At 46.5% G+C, this 21409-nt stretch overlaps 1 protein-coding gene across 1 annotated transcript in view; it reads left to right on the top strand.

The window, feature by feature from the left end:
• The window catches only part of MYOCD (myocardin), a 117626-nt gene that overhangs the window by 75414 nt on the left and 20803 nt on the right, over nucleotides 1-21409 (top strand). The window contains 1 exon segment of the mRNA XM_032199904.1: nucleotides 16987-17052. Within this exon segment, the coding sequence (XP_032055795.1) occupies nucleotides 16987-17052 (66 nt within the window).

The following is a 21409-nucleotide window of genomic DNA, read 5'->3' as shown; positions in this document are numbered from 1 at the left end:
ATGTATCCTTGCCAGAGACCGTGGGCTGAAGGGACACTGAGGAATTTCTCCTACACTGCTGAAAGGTCCAGGCTTAGGTGTGAAGGGTAAACAGTGGCAGGACAGGGGATTTGCAGCATCTGTGAAAGGGCTGGCAGCTCCACGAGAGCAAGGACCATGAGCTCAGGGAGACACAAGGAAGGTCCTGTCATGAGAGGCTCAGGTGCGGTCAGTGTCCATGAGTCCCTAAGCCTGAAGAACCATCTGAGACCAGAGGTCACCTGGGCGGGGACAGCTGGCAGTGCTACAGGCATGGTCCTCAAGGAATCTGACAACTGATGGGAAATTTGGGATCCATCTGAACCCTCTTCCATGGCCAAGGCAGGCAAGCAATGGCACAAGCTTCAGAGAAATAATGCATCTAATCCGCCTGAGTAATGCTAATGCAAGCCTCTTGATTAGTGTTTAGAAACCAGGCAAACAATTGATTTAAAATAATTGGTAAATTATGATTAAATAAAAACATTTATACAAAAGAGTTTGTCATTGATATGGTTAAATAAATATTTGTAGAAGTAACTTATACTTGGCCCTGTGCCTGGGCGATGAGCTCTCTTGGGCTGGCTGTGGTTTCATTTTAATAAAGACCAGAAGGCATTCCAGAAATACATAATGCTTGCAACCCATCCGATGTATATCTGGGGCTTTAGCTCTGCTCACCACTAACCCAGGCCCAGCTTCACTTCATACCGCTTGCTAGTGCCTGTCACAACCCCTCCCCAAAAGCACACTCTTTATTTAGGGCTGGACCACAAAACAAGTGGCTGTGTCTAGAGAGTTTAGTGGGCAGAAGGAGGGAATCTGGATGGAAATGTTCAATTCACTGCTGCTCCCCTGTGTCTCTGGAGGAGAGGTAGGGCTGGATAGGCTGCTTTGTAGCAAAACCTCAGAGTTGCTGCAGGACTTACAACAATACAGTTCTTATCTGGCCCTGCTTAGTGGGAGACTTCCAAGAGCTTTTCAAAAGGGTTATCCTCATTACCAATGTTTACAGATAAGGAAACCGAAAGGAGACATGACTTGCCCAAAGTCCCACTGTGGAGGTAACAGCACCAGGTCATTCTGCCAGCAGGGGCCAACAGAGGCTCTGCAGAATGTTCAGACACCACATACCTGGGTTTAATACTGATGGTTTCTGCTACACCTGGTTACGGAGCTGCTTCCGTGGACTACTGGGGCTTGTGCAGCCCCTGCAGACATACGCATGTTGCCCAGCATCACTCTGTAGCTACTAAGCAAGTGGAGGTCAGCAAGTGGAGTAATCTGAGGCACTGGAGGTGATAGTGGCTTTTCCATTGCTTTACCCTCTCTGTTTCCACCTAGCCACCAAGCCACCATTGCTTGGAGCAGCCAGGCCAAGCACAAAGCCCTTTCCTGCCTGTACTGAACGTGCAGGAAGCAGAGAGAGGCCTGTTGCTGCCACCCAGGCTGGGGGCTCCTTTGCTCCTTATTGCTCTGGAGACTAGTCCTATGGCTGCTTGCACAGGACTGGCCTGCTGGGATGCAAAAATGTCACTCCAGCCCCAGCATCTTCCTTCTCCTTGTGCTTTGGTAGAGCCAGAGGCTCCTGAGCAGTGATGCTCCTGCCCAAGCTGTCCAGGTGGAGTGCAAGTTTGGCATTAGAGGCAGGAGAGACCAGCAGTTGCTGCAGGCACCAAGTGTCTCGTTTCCCATATGACGTCCCTTCAGGAACATGCAGTCAGGGTCTGAGGATGGAGGAAGTGGAAAAGAAGATGGAGGACACAGGAAGCAGGCCAGAGGCAGGCACCCCTCAGGACAGATATGCACCAGGCACCAGACACCAACTGGATGGAGGGAAGGAGCCCCTGCTTCCTGGGGTGCAGCACCCTGGCTTTTCCCAGGTACCAGTGCAAAGTGAGCTCAGCACCCACTAGAGCAGCGCCCTGACCTTGGTGCAACCCCAGGTCACCAGTCAGTGCTTGGCATCCTTCACCCTCCAGACTGGAGCACTACTGCCTGGACTGCAGGGCATGGCCAGCCTGCCCCTTCCCCTGCACTGCAGGGCAGAGAGGTCCCCAGTGCCTCAGACTCCTGCCAGTGTAGCCAGTTTGACCTGACTCAGGGCAGCATCCCCATCAGAGTGTTCCCATCAGTGTCACCTCTCCTGTTGACCACCCCATGCTCAAACCAGGCTGAGGCTTTGAGCCTTTAACCTCTTCTTCACCTGTTCCGGTCCACCTGCACCCCAAGACTCATGGACATGTCTGTGCCAGCACTGCAGAAGGACTGGTCACTGTGTCAGGATCGAGATCCCCCTGCCCCACCCAGGCTGGCCAGAGTGAGCAGGATGGGGACGACTGCCAGTGCTTCCACTGTTCTGCAGCCCAGGCTGTGTGGGAAGGGGAGGGCAGGGACGTGGGGCAGCTTCTGCCAAGGCGGATCCCTGTGCTCACTGCACATCCCTGCTCTGTAATCACAACAGGCAGTTTTACAATCAAATATTTATGCTGGTAGAAAACATTTTACATAATCTTTAAACAGCTATGTCATCTCCCTATTTTTATTCTCTGATCTCTCTGTTTTGAATTGGGATTGGAGAAATTTAGCATATTTACAAAGAAGTAAATATTATGATGAAAACATCAGGCAGCCTAATAGTAGCTTCAGTAAAGTGCAGAAGTATTTCTGCATTCATGTTGTCAATTACATAACATCTACTGGACCTTCATAAATTAAGGGACCTTGCTCGGATGCTTGCAGCATTGTGATAAATACTTCACAGCTCAAATTCACGCAAGTCCTATCTGCTGTCATAACTGGAAAGACCTCGTGACATCTCCAACATAAATTCCTGCCCTCAAATTCTGTGAGGAGATATAGAGGAGACAGACCAGCTACGATGCCTGTCAGGCAATGGCAAATTTAGGGCAAGCAAATGCTGCTCTGATGGCACTTACCAGGGCCCTACACAAGCAAAAGGACTGAGCTGTGCAGGACAGTCTATGCTCACAGCTTCCCATCTAAAGAAATCCCATGCTTTGGGCTAAGCACTCAGCTAAGACCTAGCTATGATTTTACTTCACAGCGACATGGATGCTGCCACTTTGCTAGCTTCAGCTCAGAAAATCTCTGTCTGTTCCATATCATGGACAGGAATATCACAGTTGCCATATGAGACCCAGAGGAATGTATTTATTTACTTATTTATTTATTTATTTATTCGCATTTCACCCCTGGACTGAGTCTTAGGCATGCATGAGACTCTCAGCTCTTTACAGGTTCCTGAAGGTCATGCCCAAGAGTACAGCTGGGGCTATGCTGGTGCAGTGTCAGAGGAGGAGACTCATATCTGGCCCAACTTCAGGTGGCTGCGGAGGTCAGTGTCTCCATCATTGGGACCCATTAATAGGCAGTTCACCTGGCCCATTGTTAAAGTTTCCTTCAAAAGAAGGTCACTTCTTCCACTACCAAGGTGATGACTTCCTTGCGGTCAATATCTTTAAAGGATGCTTAGAGTCCTTATTAGTCTTGACTAGGGGTTTCACTGTAATGAAACACTCTATTTTGTCACAGCTGTATCAAAAATGAATGGAAAAGCACACTCTCATTAGGAACATATTATTTCCCTCTCCAAGCCATCCTCCTCCAGGAGACAGTTATACCAGCCCAGGGATATTAGCACAGAGCTCTGTGCCAGTGCAGCTGTATCTTCCCATGGGCGTTTGCCAGCACAGCCTCACAAACAAGCAGCAAATTATCACTAGCCTGCACATGGGATGGGGACAGGCAGGGTCATGACTTCATCCCACCAGATTGTCTTCTCAGAGCACACTGTGGAGAGCCAAGAAACAAGGCTATTGCAGACAGGCTCTTCTCTACACAGAGCTGCAAGGCACAGAGAGAAGTCAAAGGAAACTGCACATTCTTAGAGAGAATGATCTGAGCAGACATGACTGGCACAGCACCAGGTTTGGGGGAAAACTGCTTGCACAGACAGTTGCAAACTGTTTGCAAGACCCTTTACTTGGCATTATATCCTACCCTAAGCCTTGTGGTGAATTTGGCTTCCTAAATTCAGGGGTTTGCTGGAACACCTTCACCACATATAATCTGTGCTGGTATCAGCACCAACAGTAGCTGGGGTACATGGGAAAAATGGCAGGTCTTTGGTGGTGCAGGGCTGACTCTCCTTTGCAAAGAGAAAGCAAATGCCAGAGCAGTGTGCCAGGCAAAACAGGTGGTGGCAGGAGACAGACCCCAGTCTCACCTGGCAGTGCAGACCAGGCTGGGGTCCAGAAGATGTCCCTCCCTAGGACTGCACCTCTGCAGCCCTGAGACCTGCTGGACTCTGGCTGTTTGTGGCACAGTCACTGTGTCACACACTGAGTCCTCCAAGTCCCTAGAGGGATCTCAGAGAATCATCGGCTCATTTGGCTTTTTTTTTCCCACAGATGCAAATCTACATAGAAACAAACAATCTGCTTTAAAATAAATTAGTGCATAAACAATAGGGTGTGCTGGAAGATTAGAAGGGCTGCTTCCTGGTATCTGGTGAGCAACACAGAACTGATATCCTTGTGGCTCTGGGGTGTGATTTCTCATTTCAAAGGAATTCCCTACCATGAGTAATTTATTCTGGTATTTAAGACTCGCTCCTTCACTCACTTCAGTAAGACCCAGTTTACGGCAAAGGTTCCTATAGCCCATTTGGTAGCTACACACTTGTTTCGCTTTCCAAAGGAAGGTGGTAACCAGTGGTGTTGCCTGCTTGTTTCAGAGCTGCACAGTGCCTGTGGTGCAGCATAGTGCCTGGTGGAGACAGGTCTAAGACATGCAGGGGGCTTGGACAGTGTGAGCTCTGGAAATGCTTGAAGGCCTTGTGGAGGGTTATAAGGGTTATAACTCATCTTCTATCTTCTGTGCTATCAAAGGCACATAAGCTCTAGGAAAATGACTCCAGGCAAATGACTCAGTATCTTTGGTCTGATCTCAGCCTCTGCCTGTCCTCCTTGCCTCCAGTCTGAGATTTACTAGGGACAGCTTACCTCTGTTTCCTGAGGCCATCAAGAGTACTTGTGAACTGGGCTGACTCACATATTGACCAGCACAGGGGGCACCAGCTTTGTACTGTGAATTCAGCAGTTGAGTCATTAGTGGAGATGAATCCTCTCTTAGAAGTTGTGTCATCTCCTAAGAAATGAGGACAGTGACCAGAGAGCTTGCAAGGTCTAGACACTAGTGTTACTGACCTGTTCACCCAGGGAGGAGAGGGAGAGGGAAAGGGGGAGGAAGGCTGGGAGAAGAGGAGAGGGAAAATGTCTTTCACATCTTCTGAACTCTCAGCTTTTGTCAGTGACATGGTTTTATAGGGCATGGTTTGTGGCTGTTCAGTACTGGAGAGGAGACAAAGGATTTGTAAGAGCAGATCATGGAATCAGCATCATGGGAATGATGAATCTTCACCATCTCAGAAGGCTGAATTCAGCTGATAACCTTGGCCTCCCCAGCAGCACTGATGTGTGCCTGATCCTCTCCCCATGCCTGCCCTACCAGGGAGAAGCAGCAGTTAGCAAGGCCCGTGCCTGACCTGCAGCACAGCTTCCCATGGAGGCAGTTCTGTGGGTGCAATGTGCGGTGTTCACAAAGCAGTGGGAGAGGTTTCTCCCAGTCCAACCAGGCTAAGGCATTGTGTAACTCTCTGGTTACCTGCCTTACTTCATTATTACTTAATTTCATCAGAACCTTATCTTTGCACCAAACTGAGTGGTAAATAGCATGCTGGGCTTTAGCTGATTCTCTGAGAGGATGACAGATGTGTGGCTGTAGGTGTTTAAGCAGGGTGTCTACTGGAGCACAAGAGGTGGCTTGCTTCTCCCAAAGTACCTGTGCAACTTACGCTACCTTCCTTTCCTCACTGGAAAGAGCAGAACTTTGCCCTCATCTGGGATAAACACTTGGCATACTGTGTGAAACATCCCGGGAAAAGGAACAGCCATTGCAAGCACCGGCAGGAGCAAGAAATGGAGAAGGATGGTAGGCATCAGATATCATCTCCAGGGACAGTAGTATGGTGGGGGCTGACTTTCTTAGGAATGTATTTAAGGAGCTGTTGAAGTAGCATCAGAAAGGTTTTTAGAAGAAATTTGTCATGAATCCACCAATGAGATTTCTCCTCAGACTTCTCTAGCTCCAAGATAGTATGTGGAAGTGGAAGAGCCCTCCAAGGATTAATAACTTGTTAAAGATAGGAGTAAATGGTCATTTTCACACCCAAGTGAGGTGGTTCATGAAGTGCCAAAGGAATGTGTGATGGGAAAGGGCTTCTCAACAGAAGCACTAGGGAAAAGGGCTGATGATTCAAAATGACAAAAACAGTCAGAGGTAAATCTTCCTCCAAAGACTTGCAGAAGCTTCTCATCATGCTGCATGCCTGAAAGATGAAAACATCAGATGAAATTGCAACAACAATAAATGCAAATAATGCATACAGCAGGGAAGAGGAATGACCACTCTGTGCATCCCCATGGTCTTGAGGCCTGCAGTGACTGGTAAGGAAAGAGAGACTGGAGTAACTTCAGACTTGAAACATCAACCCCATGTCTAGTGGCTGCTAAAGGGACCAGTATAGCCTCAGTGGCCTTCTCAGGGGAGCACAGAAGTAACTCCACCACCCAGCTCCAGCCCCATGTGGATGGGGAACTGTATGGAGAGAAGTGCCAGATGCCAAGGTCATCAGGAGATGTTGTCTGTGCTGACACAGATTTCGTCCTTGACCTCCCTAAGAAAATCCTGGTTTAGCTAGAAAATGGCACTTTTAGATGAATTTATATGCACCAGCTTAAGCATCTGGATAGACACTTCAGTCTTCATGCTCTTTTCCCTTTCATTTTTGTGTCATTCAGCAGAGCGTCCACACTGAATGTTGGGATCTGGGCATTCAGGGAAAGGACAATGATTCACCAATATGCTGTAGCTGACATAAAAAATAAGAATAAAATAAAAATAAAATGAAATGAAATGAAATGAAATAAAATAAAATAAAATAAAAAATAAAATAAAAAAAAAAAAATAAAATAAAATAAAATAAAATAAAATAAAATAAAATAAAATAAAATAAAATAAAATAAAATAAAATAAAATAAAGAAAGATGCAACAGTTTTATCCATTCCCTCCCATGCTTGTAATGCCAGGCTAGAGGGATCAAAGCCATAATAACAGCAATCTTGCATAGGCACTAGCTTTCAGGACAGTCTTTCACATTTCTTGTGAGTAATTGCTTGCACATCTAAATATCAGGTATAAATGTGCTCTGACAGAACCAGACTCACTCTTTTAGCTAACAGAGAATGACCTATGTGACCTGCAATATGTGGCCAGTACAACCTCATATGTGCAGCAGTGATCTGACATGTCCTCTTGGAAACCACTCAGAAGTTATCTGTAGGTTAATAAAAAGTCTTTAGAAAAGAGTAGGAAGAGAAACAGGCATCCTGTTAAAATGGAAGTCAAGCCAGCTGGGTGAGACATCCCTAGCAAATAACCCACTGCAATGCACCCACGAAATCACAGCACACTTTTCTCTGCTCATCTAAGTAAAAATCTTTATCCTAGATGGTGTTAATACCATCTTGTGTATTCAGCCTCTGTACACATTCAAAATGACTCAAGATCTAGCAACCTGTGATTTTTACATGATGCCATCTCTCAGGCTTCTGTACGTGGGGACTTTGGATGGGTCACCCTTCATTCTGACATGAAAGTAAATAATTTATTTTCATCTGCCATTGTCTGGCCAAGATCCTCATTCATCCAGGTCATACAAATCTATTGATCTTTCTGACATTTGATTAACCAGTTTATTTTATTAGCTGCACATTTGCAACCTCTGTTGGTAAGCCATTAATAAAGTGCTTTTCCTTTTTACCTGTTGATCATTGCCCAACTTTTTTACTTCCTTTTCTTGAGTAATCCTTATTTTCACTCTTTACAATACCTTGCATTCTGCCTTGGAACAATTCTGAGTTTCACTACACTCTGCATTGGACCATGTGAAAAGTTTTCTGAGAGCCAAAACCTGAATTTTTGTAATTGGTTCTGTTTTATCACTGATTCTTTCCCATCCTTTAATTATTTTAGAAGTCCATGCAAGAAAACAGAAATCCTTTATTAACCATTCCTAAATGGGCAATGCATCTCCATGAAAGAGGGAAGACTATGATACTCAAGGGATTCAGGCTTTACACATCCTTGATGTCAGGTCTCTTGACAAATCTTCTGTGCATGAGCCTCAGCAGAAATAAGGTGCCAGTTTTGTGAAGCAAAGTGAAAAGCCCACCTTGCATAGTGTCTTGCTCCAGAGACTAGGCCTGCCCTGCCTCCTCTTCCAAACATTCAATAGCAGGCCTGGAACTACTGTGCCTACAAGGTGCACTTCGGTCATCTCAACTCCCCTTGCTGGTCCTAAGCCATACCCACTGATGGTCTTTTACTGCCATGGGGAGGTTTACCCTGAGCAGGGTCACACCTTGCTTTGTCTCCCTTGTACTCCACTCCTCTTCCACTGAACTTGTAAGACTGAAGATGACTATTTGCAGGCAGAAAAAGGACACAAACATGAACCCCCTCAAAAGTTGCAGGAAGGATTGAGGAGCCTTCTCCTGCAGGCCCAGCTGATGCAGAGTGAAGAAGTCGTGAAGGACCTGCAGGCTTCAAAGGGAATGAAGATCACAAAATCATAGAATCGTAGAATAGAATGGCCTGGGTTGAAAAGGACCTTACAGATCATCTAGTTTCAACCGGGTTGCCAACCACTACAGCAGGCTGCACAGAGCCACATCCAGCCTGGCCTTGAATGCTTCCAGGGATGGGGCATCCACGAACTCCATGGGCAACTTGTTCCAGTGCCTTACCACCCTCTGAGTGAAAAACTTTCCCCTAATATCTAACCTAAATCTCCCGTGTCATAGTTTAAAACCATTCCCCCCTTGTCCTATCACTATCAACACATGTAAACAGGTGTTCTCTCCCTCCTGTTTATATGCTCCCTTCAAGTACTGGTAGGCCACAATGAGGTTTCCTCAGAGCCTTCTCTTCTCCAAGCTAAACAAGCCCAGTTCCCTCAACCTTTCTGCACAGGAGAGGTGCTCCAACCCTCTGATCATCTTAGTGGGCTCTCCTCTGGACACATTCCAACAGCTTCACATCCTTCTTGTGCTGGAGACCCAGGGAAGGCGAAGGGAAGGGAAGGGAGGGAAGGGGAAGGGAACCGGCGGGAAGGGAGGGAAGGGGAAGGGAACCGGCGGGAAGGGAGGGAAGGGGAAGGGAACCGGCGGGAAGGGAGGGGAAGGGAAGGGAAGGGAAGGGAAGGGAAGGGAAGGGAAGGGAAGGGAAGGGAAGGGAAGGGAAGGGAAGGGAAGGGAAGGGAAGGGAAGGGAAGGGAAGGGAAGGGAAGGGAAGGGAAGGGAAGGGCCCAGTTGAGTGTTTATGCTGTAGGAGGAATATAGACAGCTTCCTGGGTGAGACCCATGTGTCCTTGGCTTATAACTCTTACATTAAAAGGGGAAAAGTGCCACCAGTTCCCTCTCTTCCATTTACCTGAAATGAACCAGGCATAGGCTTGGGGAAGGGAAGCCTCAAAGGATCTGCATCTCTTTACTTAGCAAGTTGACTGAAAGGTTTTCTCACATGCCAGAATGTTTGGTAGGTGGAGAAGTATCTTCCACTGCAGTTATATGCAGCTTATGGCTGTGCCCAGCATCCTTGGGGTTGCTGTGCTCATCTATAGCACAAGAAATTTTAATTAAGATTTAGCCCTGCTTCCTTTATTTGGCATTATTCTGAGTGTCTGTGCATAGCAGAACAAGAGGACTTGTTCTAAGCACCTGCAGCGTGTGCTACCTGAGCCATATAGTACACGAAGCTCCCCAGAGGGTAACACTACGGGTGCAGCTACATGCTGAAAAAAGCATGCACTGACCGAGGTCCAGGGTGCAGCTTCAGCACCCGAATGAGCTGGCTGAGGGGCAGCAGGGGCACAGTCATGCCTCCATCATGGGGTTGGCTGCATCCTCGTCTCCACTGGAAAAGGCACTACCACCAACTGACCTAAAGCCAGCTGTCCCCTTGCCTAGCACAGGGCCCTGGTTGCGGCATTTCCTTTGCCCTGGGGAGCCCTTGGGCCCCTGCGCCACAACGGGGCCATGTAGTGTGTGGTGAGATGGCCGGCCATCCCGCGCCACGCTGCAAAAGAGTTAAGCCCTCGCTCTGTTGATATTTCCAAGCAGCTCCAAAAGTTGGCCCAGACGGGGAGAGCCCTGATTGGCTGCATACCGGCCGGTAGTAATTAGTATCAGATATCAAACTTCTGTCTTTGCTAAGACCCTTTCCGATAGTCGCTGCTCCCCGCTAGACGATGACATCAGCCAGGACACCCAGCTGCTGGTAGTAAACCCCGCGCAGGAGGAGGCTCCTGCCGGCAAAAAGTTAATTAGTTCAACACAGCACAAGGGGAGCAGTTGGTTTCTGTGAAGGGTCAGTGCTGGATGGGACCAAATCTTTCAAAGCCACTTGCTGCTTCTTGCCAGCCAGCTGTAAAAGCACCCAGAGAGTCCAGGAGACCTGGATGAATCCTGAGCACTAGCCGTGGTCAGCTTTTCTCTTTGGAGGAAGTTAATGGTTTAAGTGAGGGGCGTCTGGATCCGGTCCCGAGTCACCATGACACTCCTGGGGTCTGAGCACTCCTTGCTGATTCGGAGCAAGTTCAGATCAGGTAGGGGAAACCTCCAGATTTGTCTTAAAACTTCTCTCTCCGGCAAGCCACAGCCACAGACTGTTTTGCATTAAATGTTTGGAAGCGGCATGTGAGCAAAATATTCAGGGGGTCGTAGAGCTGTCACAGCTTTGCTCTTGTAGAGGCTATTCCGCAAGTGGAGAAATTCATCTTCCTTCCTCTCTCTGTTGCTTTTTTTTTTTTCCTTCTGCTTTTCATTGTCTTTGATTTATGTCTGTGGTTTATTTTGGCAAAAACTGCACTTCCCGGGTCCACTGCCCTGGCCCTATATTAAAGGATTTGGGCAGAAATCCAGAAGGGCGTCTGTGAAAAACAACATACCTAATGCCGTCCGAATATTCCAGGTGCTCTTGTGGGTCTGTCTGTGATAACAGTAGTGGGGACAGGTCCGGCACTCACTCTGACATGCAGGCAGCTGACTTTGTTCCATTAAGTTGTGACTAACTGGAGAAAAATGAATTTGCAGAAATGCGTCATTTTTAGAAGTAAAAATAACAAATGGAACATGAAAGTATTTAAAGTGACATCATCAGAGAAATAAAACCAGAGCCACACAATTGATTGCCACTCTCAGAGGGTTTGGAAGTAAAACATGTCTCAGTCTCATAAGTTAGGGGAAGCACCGGTAAGGGGCTTCTGAGAGGACATTCAGCGTGAGTGAAGGTGAGTGAAGGTGAACTATGGGACAATCCCTTCTAAATCAGACCCTCTTCTGGATATTCATGCCTTTATTTGCTGACTATATTTATAGTAAGTATGCTATGTTTCTGAGCGGGTATCTTTACTTGTATTTTTTTAAATGAACATAAGAGACAATAATACTAACAGTAATGTCAAAAAGTGATCTGGAGGAGCTTTCTCTGACATTCCCAGGGGTGAAGTCCTCCCCGTGAATGTGATCTGTGAGGATGTTCAGACACACCAGCTGCATGTGCCGTATGGGACGCTGTAGAACCAGACAGGGTAGTCACGTTGGAGCATGCACCCGGTCTGGCATGTCACCCACACCGTGTGTGTTTTTGTCTCTTTGTGCATGGTAGATAATGAGATTAGAGATTTATGATACTGATGGTAGACATGAGTGGTGTTATCAAGATCTCTAAGATAGCTGGGTGGTCAACTTAAACTTTGTTTTCTCAGCAAATACAAAGTTGGCAGTTGGTTGAAAACTCAAGAGTGTGTGTGCAAACACGAGTGTCCTAGTCTGGCTGAATTACACAAAACTTGTGTCCAGGGCTTTGGTGTGGTTTCCATATCACTCTGATCTTACATTTCATTAGATTAAGTCATTCCTTAGATTTCATTGGTAAATTATGGTACATTGCCATTTGTTTGAAAAAAAAAAAAAAAAATCTGTCTTTAACAACTCATCCAGTAACTACAAAGCAACACTGCCACCTTTCTGAAGAGAGGAGGATGGTCTGTGTTACGTCTGCATTCTTTTCAAATGAACCAGTATTGTTCTTAAGGCTCATTTTAGTTTTATTTGTAAGTTGGCTTTATTATGGAACCAACAGTGGGATCTCTAAACATATTTTTCAAATGATTCTTTAGTAAAAGTAAACTTTGTGGGTCGTTGTATCCAGAAATTCTCGTGCCTTTCAGCATCAAGTCAGTCAATTTGTGGGGCATTCTTTGGTTCATGACCTATTCCCACAACTGCCATCCCTCACTGTAGCCCAGTGGAAGATTGGATTTCCATCCATTTGACAAGATTTCTGTGCCTATTTGTTATGTTTGAGTTGGGCTTGCCCAAAATCCCCAATGTACTTTGCTCTCCCCACTGCTGTGACTGCTGCAGGTAATGAGAGACAGGGACACAGCACAGCCCTGGTCATCACAGTCTGTGAGACAGGAGAAAAGTGGGATGCTGAGGGGTACAAATAAATCAATAATGCTGCCTTTTGTTTGTGCTGGATCCTAGTAATACAGAGAATAAAGAAAAGCTAGCATTAAATGGTTAAGGTGGTCAAACCTCTTTTATGTGAAAAATAGCTAAGGGGCATTTTCCTCTGCTGTCTCTGCTTCCCATGCAAGCTTCAGCAGCTGTCAAGCCCCGGCACGGATGGCAGGAAGCTCAGTGCTCTGATTTACTGTCTTCCTCCATTCATTTGGCAGAGGGATGATTGTCTCAAAGGACCCATTACCCTGCAACCTCACCTCCCTGCAGAGCTCAGGGGCTGTGGCACTGCTGGGCAGTAGCAGTTTACACAAAGCATGGTGTAGCATGCAAAGAGCATGTGAAGGACAGGCCAGGGGGGTCCAGCCATGAAGTGCAGAGCTTCATGATGCACAGTTGCTTTGGAAATTGTCTTGCAGAGGCAGGAGTGAGGCTTTGATTGCTCCCCAGGTTTGAGAAGGATTAGCTGTGCTCTGTGACTCATGATGAGTCTGAGTCCCTTTTGAAGGATTCCAGGCCAATGTTAGTAAAGGCTAAGGTAAATCTTAAAAACTAAGTAACTTTTGCTGTTTCGCTGTGGTCTGTATACATTGAGCAGTAGAAAGACCTATTTATGTGCTAAAGAGTGCTTGAAATACTTTATATACTGTTTCCTCTTCCCAGAATCCCTTTAATCTCTCTTGCACACAGCAAGTCAGTAGGGCCAAGAGTTAGCAACTAGAGTATAGTGGCATGTAGGTGGTTTGAGGGGCTCTCGCTTCCATCTGGCAGCATCAGTACCAAGAAAATGTTGTCTGAGAAAGGCTGGTGTGGTGGAGTTAATATCTATTTCACACAGTGGCCTACAGTCCTCACTTCAGTATCCTAGTGTTTTCTCCTCCTCTTCTCTTTCCATTGGCCAGCAGTATAGCTGTGCAGTGTGAGAAATGATAGATGCACCAGAGCGGGGCACCAGGAACTGCTCCAGAAGAGTTAGATCAAATCACCAACATGTTTCAGGCCTTCAGGTTTCCCCTCCCCTTCCTCAAGGATTTGTGTGCGTGTTTATTTTGTCTATTTTGCCAAAGATAAATATACTGATCTGAGGTCATCCTGACAAATTTTGCAGGAATGATGGTTCTTCAAGCCTGCCATGCTATCCCATGTGCTCCAATTATCAATGGGATTGCACTAAATCAACTAGAACTTCTGAGGGCTGTTCCAGAAACATATTTAACTCTTACCAGAGACAATGATTTATGTGTAGTGATCTCCTGCTTTGAATATAAACCAATTGTACTCCAGCAGCAGAGAGATGTTGTCATCAGACAGAGCAAACAAAGCTGGCAAATGCAGACTTAACCTTAACTCTGACCTCTTCTGTCCGGCAGTATGGAAAGAAAGTTTACAAGGCCAACATCTGTATAACATCAGTGGTAGTTCAGATAATTGGTGAGAAGTGAAAGTTTAACACCCTAAATATGGTTCTGTATGGCTTGGCATGGGGTAACACCCATGCCAAAATGTGGACACATGGGTGTGAATTTTCAAAGACTTGCCTGGCTTGTTGGAGGATTAAAGCTTACACAGCTTATATATGGTGGTGGAACCTTCATTTCTAAACTGCAAATATATGTAAGTTTCTTTCCAGTCAGGAACTCGTACAGTTCACAGTCAATGCCTGCATTCAAACCATGGTCTGTCTGTAACTGATGGCATTGTTTTATAATTTCGTGAAGTTTTTGTAAAACACTGGCTTCATGTAGATCAGTTTGAAGTTTGCTTTACTTTTTCAGAATGTTATACCTTGGAGTTTTAGCAGACAGACATCTGTTTCTCTGTCAGGCATGTGTTACAGCAAAGATTGAACCATACCTCACTGTGCTTGAGGAGAAGGATGTACAGGCTGATGATGGGGATGCTGAATGGATTACTCCAAGGACAACTGGTGACAGCACATTCTCAGGAACATGGAGAGGTTGGGGCTGCATGTTGTGATGAACACAGCCCTCATAGCTGGTTGTTCTTTACTAACTTGTGCCTGTTTGGTGCTCTGGGCTCTTTATCACCTAGATATCGTCCTATGTCTCTTCCAAGGCACCTGTGGGCCCAGATATGGATTTATAGATCCTGTTCTTACCAGTGTAGCTGGGATTTTCAGTGCAGTGATGTTTGGCTTCCCAGGTAACACAGAAACTTGTGGCACAGCTGCCTGGAAGAAGGTGAAACACCCCTAAAGTGCTGAGCATCACACAAAGAGATAAAGCTGGCATTGCTGGGTCCTGTTCAAGGCAATGCCTGGCCAGGAGAGGACTGACCACTGCTGAGCAGCTGCTGCCTTGCACCTTCTCCAGGGCTGCAACTGGTTGAGCTTTATCTCACTTCACATGGGTCCTACACAAGTTGTATGTCAGAGGTTTGTATGGGTCTGGCAATGTGATGTTATCCACAGAAAAAAAAAAAAAAAAAAACATTCAGTGATGCCTGGCTATTAGCAGAGCAGTGAGACCAAAATCCAGTGGAGGAACTTAGGGCAGAGCCCAGCCAAGTTTTTGCAAAACAGCAGCTTCAGAAAAGCAGACCCAAAGCTGCTCAGCTGGACCACTGCTTTCCCCTGCTGGTGGTGACACCCAGGAGGCTGGCTGCCTGGTTACACAGCTAAGGGTGCTGGTGGACTCCTTGTTCATCCAAGCACAGCCAACACATCAGGAGCTTGGTGTCAGCCTGTTGCTTGGTTGGAGAGAGCACTGCCTTCTCTGAGCTGCCCAGTCCATTTAGAAATCCTGTTTTGAACACAGATTCCTGCTCCTGATATAGCTGTGAGAAACAGTTACAGTGCTGAGCAGGACACAAGTGGCATGACTGCACCCTGCCACCAAGCCTGCCCTGCTCCTGCCTGTCTGGGACCTTGGGGGGGTTGAAGGGTCCCACATGCATCTCCCACTGGGCAGCTTCTCTCCCACTGGCATGCACAATCAGTAAAGAGTGTCAGAGCAGGCAGTGTTCCTGCCTTCAAGGGAGGCTGCATCCAAAATGGAGCCATTATCTGCCAGCCAGTGTTTTACCGGGCAGTGTTTTACTGGGCAAGTCACAAGGTCCTTGGATACCCACCATGGCCACAGACAGACATGTGTTTCATGTTTGTTCAGCTGTTGTCTGACATGTAGCAAAGCTGCTGCTGCTGCTGAAGACAGGAGTCTCTCCCTCCCATCAACCCATTCCCAACTCCCTGCCACCTGTCTGGTGCCCTGGCAGAGCCCTCCCCATCCTGCACACTACTCAGCTGCAGTCATGCTCCTAAAGCCCCTAAACCCCCAGCTCTGGGCCTCAGAGGGCAGGAATGAGGGTCTGGGGTGGTTGGCAGAGTGGACAGTGAGTTTTCTCTTGTTTTTTTCAGTGTCACTGACAGCTTCAGTTGATGATCAAACTGCTGATTCACATCAGGTTCATGTGGCTGGGTTGAACTGGCTTAATGTGATGTTTCTGCTGTTCCCCTTGGCTGCCCAGCCCAGGAGCACCAGGTGATGCAGGAAGCAGCAGGCAACAAAAACCAATGAAATACCTATACACACATCACAAATCTTAGAGTGCACAAGGATACCGAGATGTAGCCAAAATACATTTCATAATGTCAAAATGATTATCTTCTGTGTGGTTCCTCTCTGGCCAGCACTGCTGTGCAGGACTTAGTTTGCTCTCGTGTTTGCTGTCAGCTGTGTCTGGGAAGCAGGCACTAGTGGCAATGAAGCATAGGAGATTGGCACCTTGGGGGTCTACCTAATAAACCGTAAAGCGCAAAATACCTTTATGGACAAAGTATTTATCAAAGGAGCTCAATTCCTTTCAAAACCTTCTGAAGCCACCTTACTTGCTTGACTCAGAACAGGTCCTTCCCCTCTCAGAATGGGACAGCCCATCACTACCTCCACCTGCAAGGGGTAGTGGACTTTCTCTCCACCAGCACCCTCTGCCTACCCACAGACTCTCTCGAGCAACCCTTTGAGCTGAAGCCATGGTCACCTGAGGCTGCTATTGCAGACGTCAGGCAGACCTCAGTCTGCCCCAGGCACTAGCATGCTGCTTGCACCAGAACCAGTCCTACCCACCATATATCTGTGTGCAAAGTAAGGTCTGGGCTGGTGCAGACTGTGCAGCTCCTTCCTGGCAGTCCTCATGGTTGCACCCAAGTCTGTCCCAGCAGCAGCAGGGATCAGTGTCAGATGTCTGTGCCACAAAGACCACAGGCACATCTCCCTTGATAGATGCATTAGTACATCAGAAAAATACTGCATCTTTTCCTGATTCTCTCTCTCACAGTTTTGCAGCTACGGCTTCAGCAGAGAAGGACTCGTGAGCAGCTGGCAGACCAAGGCATCATGCCACGTGAGTATTGTTTTCTGCCTTTTTTCACCCTCTCCTGGATCAGAGGGGCACTACTGGGACATTGCATGGCACCAGCTGCCTGCTCAGGCTCTCTCTGCTCTGAGCAGATGCTACTGAGCTGGACTTTGCTTCCTGCCCGTAGTAATATTATGGTTCCTGGTGCTGTACAATGGTGCCCAGCATTTTCTACACAAGCTGCAATGCTGCTGTTTCAAACTGAAGTTGGGAGAGCTGCTTAGTTTGCACTGTTCAAAAATAAAGCTGCATAGGGTGCTGTCTCAGAGGTCACTGCCGCAGAACAAAAGCTCTTTGTGTAGGCAAGGGCAGCGCATCTCACATCCTCCTGTAAAAGTCAGGAACCTCTGTGGCAGCATCAGACCCACAGAAACAGTGAAAAGGTAGAGGGGGGCCCATTCCAGCTCCTTGTAACCATTCAACATCAGAAAAACAGATGCTAGACTCCAAAACATAAATGAATGAAAACAATCCCCTTCTGCACAAGCAGATGCATCATGAAACCTGTAGCACCACTACAGAAAAAATGCTGCCTGATGGATTAATTCCACCCTGAATTAGCTCAGGCTCTGTGTGCATGAATTTGTGATTATCTGGAACTCAGGTAAAGGACTATCCTGGTACCATTCTGGCTCATTATGGGCCCCTTGGGGGTCTCTGATAAGATCATAAATTTCCAAAGGCTGTTCCACTGTGTCTCTTCTGGCTAACCTTGAAGACTGTTGATGTAGCTTTTGTGAATCCAGCAAAACAACAGCTCTAACACTGCCTTTCTCATGAAGCTGCCTTCCTAAAGGATGTTCAGGGGAGCCAGCAAGAGATGCCTCTCAGTAGAGTATTGCCAGAATCAAGTATTAAGAACACTTGAGCAGGATGATAAAAATCATGTCTGTGAGGTTTTAAGATTGATAAATTCAGGTTCTTCTTTTTCCTTCTTTCCTTCCTTCCTTCTTTCTTTCTTTCTTTCTTTTTCTTTTCTTTCTTCTTTCTTTCTTTCTCTTTCTTTCTTCTTTCTTTCTTCTTTCTTTCTTCTTTCTTTCTTTTTTTTTTTCTACTGTGTATTTCTTTATGGTTTCAGATTTTATACTGCCTGCCATCAAATGGCAAGCATTTTAATGACAGGACTCTTGGAGCTGGAGCTTTAAACCAAGTTTGGTGACATTTATGATAGCAATTGCAAGCACTGACAATACAGTCAGTGGCCAGAAGGATGTCTGAAGTCTCCTGAATCACCAATTTCACTTTGTAAAAGTGGTCACCACAGACAATGTGCAGGATACCTCATTACACATGTATGGTGTTGTTGTGTCAACTGAGGAGTTTGGCATACCTGATATTGCCCTGCAGGGCTGAGCACAATGGGTCTGTTACCTACAGCTTCTTTACACTCCTAACTTCTAGGCTTATATTTTGCAGTCTGGTTTCTGTCCAAGGATGCCATTTTGGAAAGTATGATCATAGTTCAATCACTAAAAGTAATAAAAGAAAAGGCACTTCTGCCATTATTAAAGCAAACATGCAGAATCTAACTGCTGAATTTAACCTCAGGAGGAAGTGTCAGATGCTAGCATTTAATAAGCGGGAGTCCCAGCCCAGCTTCCCCATGGTTTGGACATATGCAGTTAATCCTTAGGAAACACAATTCTTTGTTTAACCTTGTCTTCCTATGGCTCTGAGGACCTGTTGAGATGGGCTATAGGAGGTGCACCAGGATGGGATCTCAGATCATAGGGACTGCAGGTGGGCAAGAAATTGAAACAGATATCTGTAAGCCCACCATGGTTGAAAATAGCTTTTCTGGAAAGAGAAAAATGGGGCATTGCTGGTCTACATGTTGGAAAGTCAGGTTTGGGTACCAAGCTGGGAGCATGCACGTGATTCCACGTTCTGCATCAGCTTTTGTACAAGGATTGTTTTCAACCCTTTGGCTATATTTTCTGCTTATATAATCAGAGGACAGAGAAACTTTGTTTTTCTAAGTGACCCATTTTTATACAGAAACCAGAAAGAGGACATGAGTGAGCAAAGATCAGTGTTGGATAAAAGTTTTGAGGGCTTGCAGAAGCCATGTAGGAATGGGAGTTGATGACTATACGCAGAATTTGCTGAGCTGTTCAGCAGTGTGGCTGTAAGCACAGCAAGAGTAAAATCTAGGAGCAGCTCTGAGGAAGCTGACTGCTTTTTGGAACCCAAGAGACTAGTTCAGGGAGAAGTATCAGTGGTACAATGAGCATAGCCCAGTGAGATGAATGGCTTATCTAACCAAGACTGCCTTAACTCAATGTTAAGGATGTTCATCTAACAAACGTGAAACCTTTCACATAATTCCATCACTGGAGGAAGGCAGGAAACTGCCTAAAGGAGGATGCTCAGGAGCAAAAGACAGTAGTGTTGCAGAAGCCTTCTGGTTCAAAGCTAGACTCTGGCAGATGTTTTTCAGATTGCAAATTGAAAAAACTGTCTGGCAAAACAATCAAAACTATTGAAAAAAAGCTCTGCAATAAAGGTGGACTCAGATTAGTAAGCAAGGGCAACCTCCGGGTCCCTTCTGCCCAGTGACTTTGTGTATGGGGGAGCATCTGAAAGCAAGGGGACATCCAGGTTTGTTGAGGCATGGCCGCACTCCTGATCCACAGCAGTGCAGGTGAGAGCAGATGCTACCCTGTTATTCAGGCTCCCTGAGTGGGAAGTTCCTACAAGACTGTTCATGCAAGGACTCTATTATTGAACACATTCAATTAATATTGTCTTAGTGAAGTTGGTACAGACCTGGAAAAGCTTTTTAAATCCAAGAGCATCCCCCACAGGAATCACCTGCAGAAGGGCAGGGCTGCAAGGACAAGTGGGGACGAAACTCTTCTTGTAGCCTACACAGGGTCTTGCCCTGGAGCCCAGCCAGATCTGCTTAGCTACCCAGAAGGAGGGGGAGGCAGCTTGTAGCAAGGATTCCTCAAGGCAATTTTTCCCTTACAATGATGGGATGTAGAAATAGTTGTGCTTGAAGTAAGGCCTCCCTTGCTGTGTGCATCCACCACCTCATCCTCTAACTCAAGCCTTAGAGGCAATAGTCCTAAGGTTATCAACACAAAGCTCAGCAGCTCTGCCCTATTGACTCCAGACCTTTAGCCATTTCAAGATGCCATGTCATCCCCTGACAAGGTGTTTGAATAGTCAGAGCTAGCAATGTCTTTATTGTTTTGCAGACTAATACAAGCTGCAGTATCCACATAATTCCTCCAAAAATCTTGGTAAATTACTAAATTCTGCAACATTTTCCCTTGTGAATAGCATGGTGTTTGATCAATGCCCATAGCAAACTCCCCAATGTCAGGACTTCAGAGTGAACAGGCTGTAAAAGTCATCTCTCTTGGCTGACTTCATTTTTCTCTTGTGCACATTTTATTTTGCTTCTGGTTTAAACTAGCTGTCACAAGTCCTCATGGCTTCTCACCAGAGCATGGCACAGTAACACTGGCTTGTCTGTATGTCTGCTTTCCAAACATTAGAAGCAGTAATGTGCCCTCTGTGTTTTCTGTGATTCCCTGGAGGGTTAGGGGTGTTGCCTACCAAAACCCAGTTCAGGGCCCCAATCATTTCCCAGCTGCTTCATTCTTCCTGTCATTCTTCTTTAAATTGATGTGGGACATCATGTCCTCTGTGAAAATAATTTCTATCCCCATTAGATCCCACTCAGAAGATGGAAAGGGAATTAGATGTTGCCAAAGAGTTGTAGCAGGCTGTTTTTGTGGTTCAGGACACCTTCTCCTTCCCTGTCCCAATGGGAACAGTTGATTTTGCTTGCTTACACAGACAGAAAAGAAATTTTGCAGGAACTGACACATATTAACCCCTTCATCACACAAATTTCTCTCCAGTTTATACACAACCTGAGTAAACAAGGAAATGTGCAAGGTCCTCCATGACTCCAGCATAGATGGGACTGGTGTTCACTGGTTCAAGACCTAGCAACCATTGGCCTTCCTTTGGGACCCTCTCTGGGTTAATCCTCTTTGGTGTCAGGAGATGCTAAGAACTTGGCCTGCTGCTGGGTACCTGTCTGGGTAGGTGCCCAGGGAAGCATCATGTCACACAGAGGCTTCTGGGCAGAGGATAGGACAAATGTCTGGTGAGAAGGAGCCTAAAGGAGATGGAAGGGTACTTAGTGATAGACGAGGGAAAAAGGACAACAGCTCCAGTGTCCTGGTTGAAGTTACCCTTGCTGAAGGCCAAATACCCCAAGAGGCCAGGCAGGCCTTTCCAGTTTTCCTGCTGGCCTCAAGCCTCAGTCACATACAGGTCTAACTTTCAGGCAAGGTCCCCTCCACCCGTTGCTCTTCCTAGA

Source organism: Aythya fuligula, chromosome 18 (genome assembly GCF_009819795.1).
Source record: "Aythya fuligula isolate bAytFul2 chromosome 18, bAytFul2.pri, whole genome shotgun sequence".
NCBI lineage: Eukaryota > Metazoa > Chordata > Aves > Anseriformes > Anatidae > Aythya > Aythya fuligula.
This window is presented reverse-complemented; position numbering and strand designations above follow the sequence as displayed.